The 7198-nt window shown below is 36.1% G+C and overlaps 1 protein-coding gene across 1 annotated transcript; it reads right to left on the reverse strand.

Annotated features, from left to right (window-relative positions):
* Positions 1-1481: 1481 nt before the first annotated feature.
* Positions 1482-2044, reverse strand: LOC101587424 (transmembrane protein 11, mitochondrial-like). The gene is made up of 2 exons (XM_023716797.1): positions 1996-2044; positions 1482-1951 (listed from the first exon to the last, which is right to left on the reverse strand). The coding sequence occupies exons 1-2, from the start codon at positions 2042-2044 to the stop codon at positions 1482-1484; spliced, it is 519 nt and encodes a 172-aa protein (XP_023572565.1).
* Positions 2045-7198: the final 5154 nt, after the last annotated feature.

The raw sequence follows: 7198 nt of genomic DNA on the forward strand, positions 1-7198 counted from the left end.
ACAAAAAATGGGGAAATAAATGAAGGACCATTTTGTAGTGAATGTGTGTGTGTGTGTGTGTGTGTGTGTGTGTACAAAATAAGATAGATATCTAGCTACTTTCTCTTAGTTCAATAGGAAGAAAATTTGTACTAATAGTGTTTAGACAAGACATTATGTCTGCATCTTGTACTCTAAATAACTACTATGAAGACAACAATATGCAATGTATTTATTATAACTGTCCTAGTAACCTGTTTTGAACCTGTCTCATTGCTATTTCTTTTTTAATAAAGTTAATTTAAAAAAAAGTGAGAGCAAAATATTGTCTTAGTTCCAAAACAGGAGAATCAATCACCAGCACTAATACTCTTGCAGAAATGCTAAAAGGATTTCTTCAGTAGAAGACAATGTATAGATCATGGTATCACCCCTGCCAGGTAACTATAGGAAATGTATCGAGATTAAAAAGTTGAATTTATTTGAAGAAAGAAGAAATGCCAAGGAAATAATAAGTGAAAGTAAAATCATTTTTTATTTCTCTCATTTGTAAATTATCTACAAAACCATTTAAAGCAACAATGCTAATGATGCATCAAATGTCAAAGAAATGTAGGGCAGAATGTCACTAAAATAGTAGAAAAACATTTAGACCCATTTATCATATACTTCTGTACCAATCATTAGCAATAGCATTGCTTGAAGGAGGACTTTCCTTAATTAAAAATGTATATCAAAAGGGAAAGTGGATACGTTCAAAGCATTATACATGTATACTTAGAAAAGTGATAGGGAAACACATTAATTTGCACAATTAATATAATCTAGTAATTATAATCAGTAAAAAATAACTCAAGTAAAGATAATTTAAAGTGTAAGGCAACCACTAAATTTTTTAGAAATAAAGTTGATACCATAATAGATGAAATAGAGTATAATTATGTAAAATTATTAATTAACTAAACCAAGAAAGCAGCAATAAATAGAAAAGCTAGAAGGGTGTTAGATACCAACTGACCTATACCTATAGTCACATTCAGTTTCACTGGTTCACTAATTTTTTTAAATACTCACAATTTTAATGGTTGATATCTTCTGGTTGGCTCTGAATGGGACAGTTAAACAATATTACTTAAAGGCCCCCAAGCGCGTTCATACCCCCTCAGCAGCGTTGGCTTCTATCCACAATCCACTGCCTAGTTGACTTCCATAGCCTCAGACCCCTTCCAGGGTTATGGAAATCACATTTTTTGTAATAAGCTGAAAAAAACCCTTGGTATACCCATAATCTGTGTTCTTTTTTTAAAACAAAGCAAATATTAAACCAAGCACCTTCCCAGGCTCTACTGCCTCACAGAGCAAAATTGTTACTGAGGCACTCCAAATCCTTTGGGTCCTCTTGTCTCTTGCGGGCTGTGTTTCTGATCCTCTCCCTGTTCTCTGGAGCCATACAGCATAGAGTTCGTAAATCCTCTCTACACAGTACACCAAGGCAGCCAGCGCTATCGTGTTGTGCAGTCTCTTTCTGTGCAGGCCGTCCTTCCAGACCAGCACCACGGGGTAGAGGAGGTGAGTGTGTGCAGAGGCAGTCGAGACAGTTTACAGGCAGCATACCCCACTTGGTACTTGCAGCAAGGGTCAGACTGCCAGGAGATCCCACAGAGGGTGCAGCAGGCCAAGCTCAACACACCAGCAGACAGGGAGAAGTAGTGGGAATAATCTAAGGGAAGTGCCAATGGGGTGAAGAGGCAGGTGGTGCCAGCCAGCACAGCCGTCTTATGCAGGCAGTTGCCCACAGTGATCCAGTGCGCTGTCTCATCACTAGTTCGGGTGGGCTCAATGACAGTGTACTTGTATTGTGCTCCCAGGGCCTGCTCCAGCTCATACTCAAACGGGTCCTGGGCATTCTCGCCATTGTAGATCTCGTGCACGATGCAGTAGTCTGGGGTTGACAAAGTTACCCTCGAGCCGCCTCCTAGGAGCAGTGAGCCACTGGCCTTCACCTCTCTCAGGCACTGCCACTGCTGCTGCCAGGGCTCAGACACCTCCTTCCCCATGCAGCCATCTCGGACAGTTTCACTGGTTTAAGTAAACTGATTAAAGACAGATTGTTAAAACAGATTTGTAAAAACAATAGAATTCGAATTTTGTCATCTATGCAAAATCTTCTTTGAAGATGAAAACTCAGAGAGGTTAAAAGTAAAGCAACAGAAAAAGATGGGTCATATATGGATTAATCATAAAGAAATGAATAACTGCATTAATTTCAGACAAAGATGACTTCAGAAAACAAAAAAAGAAAGAAAGAAAGAAAGAAAAAGAAAGAATAAAGAAAAAAGAAAGAAAGGAAAGAAAGAAAGAAAGAAAGAAAGAAAGAAAGAAAGAAAGAAAGAAAGAAGAAAGAAAGACTCCTAGAGTTAAAGAGAAACATGATATCATGGAAAAGGGGTCATTTGTATAAAAAGACGCAGTCCTGAGAATGTATGTCTAGCAGGGAATTCAACTATGAGTGGCAACACTATTAGAAATAGAGACTTCACTATTATAATTAGATATTTCACTATTGTTGTGTCAGGAATCAAATGGGACCAAAATCAAACAGCACTACATGACCTGAAAAATGCAATTATCAGCTTGAAAGTGATATTGGCATATATAGAATACTCTGCCCAACAAGTGCCAAGCACACATAATCTCAAGATCACATGGAATTTTCAATGATGGATACAATGTTTTATGTCACAAAAAATCATATATAGATGTATATGGAAATTACATGAAGTATGTTATCAGATCACAGTAGCATTAAAGTAGAAATCAATAATCAAAAGATAAAAATAAGATATCCCCCAATGTTTGGAAATTAAACATGTTCCCAAACAATCTAATCTCAAAAACAAAATTATTTAAATTAGATGTAAAAAATAATATGGCACAAAGGACATTTTATAGCATTAAAATGGAAGAAAAAATTAAAGCTAGCTGTATCTGCTTTTCCTAATTGTTTCCATTTATAGAATGATAACCTTTAATGTACTAAAAGATTTAATGGCTTAGGACAGATGTTCCTAGGAATTATAAGCCAAGATTTAAGAAATTTGAGTTTATATATTTTGTTTATTAGAGTATATAAAATTTTAGAAATTTAGCTTTTTCTTCCATGCACACAAACACAAAACATGAGCAGTTATGACTTGAGAACATGTTAGATAATAGCCACTAGAATTTTTTTTCCAAACCACAGCATTATATAGAATAGAAATCCTCAAATTCTTCAGTCTCAGGACCTGTTTGTTACTCTTAAACATTGTTGTTAACCCCAAAGAATGTTTTATTTACATGAGTTATATCTATTGGTACTTAGCACATTAGAAATTAAGAGATGTTTTAAAGTTACTTATTTACCCTTAATAATAAACACATTTCAATGTTAAACACATTTTAATGGAAAAATACTCTTGAAAACAGTTAGTGAAAAAAATGTTTATTTTTGTAAATCTCTTCAAAGTCTGGCTGAATATGATTGGATCTTCTTATAGGTGCTCAAAATGTATTTTAATGTTTTGATTAAAGTATATGAAGGAAATACAGTCTCACACAAATGCATAGTTGTAAAAAAAGAGAATATTTTAATAGCCTTTCTGATGATTGTGATTATTCTTTGATATTACACCAAAACTCAACAAGTGCAATTTATTAGAGAATAATGGTAATATGGAATCTGAAGCGATATCCATAAATTGTCCTGGTTCTTCAGAAAAACACATGAAAATTAACTGCTCTCTTTTGTATTTTGGGCAGACCTTATTTATTCTTGAATTAGTAACATCACACATTGGTCATTTGGAAAATGTTGTCCTAAAGTAATATACATTTGCCCAAAGTTGACACATTTCATAACACAGTATCAAAAATCCCATTCATTAATACCAACCAGTCTTATCTGAAAAGGCTTTAAATACTGAAAAACTGTCAAGTTCACAGTGGCAGAGCGAAGTTTTCCAAAATTCTAATTTTTGCTTGATAGCTTCATTTTTATCACTGGCAACAAATACTGTCAGTTGTTTCCCTTGAAGTGACAAGTTCACTTTGTTCATTGTTCATAAATTGTCTGCCACATACTGAAGTTGGAATAACTATAGTTTGTCAGTCCTTTTTTGAAATTAAGAAAAAATGGTTTTCAATAAAAAAAGCAGAAGTTTAGCTCTCACCTTGAAGATCTGCATAGACATACGTGGTTCTTCAATAAACAGTGAAGGGCTTCATTCATACTTCCCACTTTGTCACTTCAAGGATTGAGATTTATCCAAACTAATATAATACTGCTCCACCAGGGCATTCGTTCTTCAGTGATCCTGGCTTTCTCTGCAATGAGTGCGCAATGACTGAAAGTCCTGGCCCCTGTTAACTCAGCAGTGCTTTTTACCCCTCAATTTAAATGTCAACACAGTGAAAAGACCAGATAACACCCAATATTTTTATGGAAATAATTTTACCCCATGACTCCTCAGAGGTTTGGGGGATCCCAAAGGACCCCAGAGACTTTGAAAATGTCTTTGTAGGGAGGTCAGTGAAGAGCATGCAAATGTCTCCATCAGTTGTGTGCAGACAACCGGTGCCTACAGCTGACACCACAAGCAGAGGAAAGCTTCTTGAATTTGCATCTGTAGGTGTGGTAGGATGCAGGTGCTAAGCAGTGACTTTAATACATAAAGGCAGGAAAGTCTAATTCTTTAGTAAAAAAGTATACTGCTGTGAACTGAATAGCCTATAGATTCAGGGTCGCTAGGCAACATGGTGAAGTACTGGCAAGTACGGATTGTCTTTACTAGGCATTGATGGGGACAGTGGGAGGAACAATCTAACAGCCTTTTATGATCCCCTGTGTCCCAGCACTTGAGAGGCTGAGGTAGGAAGATCGCTGTGAGTTTGAGACCAGCCTGGGCTCCATAGTAAGTTCACGGCCAACGTGAACTGCTTGGTAAAATCCCATCTCAAAGAGACAAAACCAAAACCAAAAACCAAAACAAAACCCCAAAAGACTAAGTACCTTTTAGGGGAAAGTTAGGTGAGAAGGATCAACTAGCAGTGGAACTGAGGCCAGCACAGGTCCTGTTGTTCTGAATGCGAACAGAGCTAGCAGTTAGTGACATGCTGGGCAGCACTTCATTTTGATGGAAAACAAGCTCAGCATTTCAGAATTTATGAGACAGTGGCTGTCCTGCTAAGTGTGGTTTGGAGTATCGCATCTTTTGCCCTGCATTTCCCATGTTGCATCTGTAAGACATGACCTCCTCTCAGGAAATAGTACATTAAAAGCCAAGGAAAGATATGGTGTGTTTGTTTGTTTGTTTTTGTTTTGTTTTAGTTTTGAAGGAGCCAAAAGAACAACTTGTAATGTTGTAATAAAAAGCTTCTATTCGCAAACACAGTTAAGGGGATATTAAGCTGTACTAACTCAGCCCACTCCAGCCAACATTTTATCCTCCTTGTGAGTTTTGTGGAAAAGAACATGTTCTGGCAGCTGAGGAAAAAACAGAAGGGGATGTAAACAAAGTTAAAAAGTCAGATTTTTTTTCAGGCTGTGTCTATAATAAGCTTTCAATTGAAGTGAAGTGCAGTTAGCAAGTACGATAATGCAGTTTGCTTCATTTAGCTCTTCGGTAGGTTTATAAACAAATTCTGTCAGTTTACTTGTAAAGCAGATGCACGCACTGCACCCTGCCTGAGCACACTACAGGAGAAGGCCTTGCAGGTGCAAGAAATACAACACGACGGTCCTTTTATCAATGTAGCAGCCAGCAATGTCAACAAGGAACACACACCATGTAATAAAGAAGGTTAGGAAATATTTAATCCAAAGGATTAGCAAAACAGCTATACTCAAACCCTCACAGTAATGTGGCTATTCATTGTGTGTTATAATGTTCTCATAAAGAGCCTCAGGTGTTACTGGGGGTTCCAGACAACACTGAATGCTGATTATTCCCACCACAAGAATAGTGGTTAAAAAGTGGAAGTTTTTTCTAATACTTATGTATTTTTATATTTTACTTATATTAACTTTACAGTGTAAAAGTTTAATTTGGAAAAAAGTGAATATAAGTAAAAAATTTCATTCATCCTGGAGAAGATTTTAAAATATAAATGAATTATACTTATTTTTCTTTTTTTTTTTTTTTTTTTTTTTTTTTGCCAAACCAGGGATTGAACTCAGGTCCTTGTGCTTACCAGGGCCAGAATAAGCAAGTGCTTATTCTACTGAGCTATCTCCTCAGCCCCATGAATTATATGTTACCTCCCTGCTTTAGCCTGTTTTGATTGGGTAATATCAACTGCTACATCCAATAGCCAGGCTTTAAAGATATATATTAATGTCACTGTTCTCAAAATCTAATGGTGAGACAAAGAAAAAGTAATATACAGTGTCCCAAGGCTGAACATGCTGGTGCATGACTGTAATGCCAGCATTCAGGGGGCAGAGGCTGAAGGGTGCCACAAATTCAGGGCAATCCTGGGCTTCACAGTGAGTTGAACACCAGTATGAGTTATATAGCAATTCCTTGCCTCAAAAGGCAACAAAACAAAACAACACAAAAAAACCCAAAGTAAGATAAAATGAAATAAAATGCAATCTCAAATAACACTCCAGAAGACAACCAAGAAGAGACCATCCCAGAAAAGGTAGACTAATTTTCTAGAAGATTTATGAAAGTCTTCACAGAACAGATGATGACATTTCAAAAAAAAAATCTATAAAAACACTTAATAGTGATACAATTCCAACATGATAAGACTGGGACTTGATTACTATGACACAGGAAGTGGGTAGGACCTCCTTAAAAATACTGAAACATGTAGGCTTTTGCCATGTTAATTTTCAGGAACAACAGAAGTAATGCTAAAATTTCTTTAATGCTAAAAATCTACATGTTCTGAGCCTTGTCACATATTCACATTTCAAGAAGTTTTCTTTTAAAGATTGTTAGACATACAACCATTATTATGAATTTTCAGCACAATGCCATTATTAGTCTAGATCTCATACAAAGAATCTTCTCTCATCTTTTTCCTACCACAGGATGAATTTTTTTTTAATTTCTGAAAAAGTAGCCAGTTTTTATTTCCGTTTCTTACCTCTTTTTTCCCATAATTTTATTGATAAACAAATAGCAATGAGACAGTTTCAAATCAAATTGGTAGGACAGTTTCAATAATT

The sequence above is a fragment of the Octodon degus genome, unplaced genomic scaffold (assembly GCF_000260255.1).
Source record: "Octodon degus isolate 3935 unplaced genomic scaffold, OctDeg1.0 scaffold00050, whole genome shotgun sequence".
Lineage (NCBI taxonomy): Eukaryota > Metazoa > Chordata > Mammalia > Rodentia > Octodontidae > Octodon > Octodon degus.

What these genes read in the sequence shown, in the direction of transcription:
- LOC101587424 (XM_023716797.1), bottom strand. Translation starts at nt 2,044, where the DNA reads ATGGCTGCATGGGGAAGGAGGTGTCTGAGCCCTGGCAGCAGCAGTGGC. An exon ending in CCCTGGCAGCAGCAGTGGCA is followed by an intron (nt 1,952 to 1,995) that starts GTGCCTGAGAGA and finishes TGCTCCTAGGAG; the next exon opens with GCGGCTCGAGGGTAACTTTG.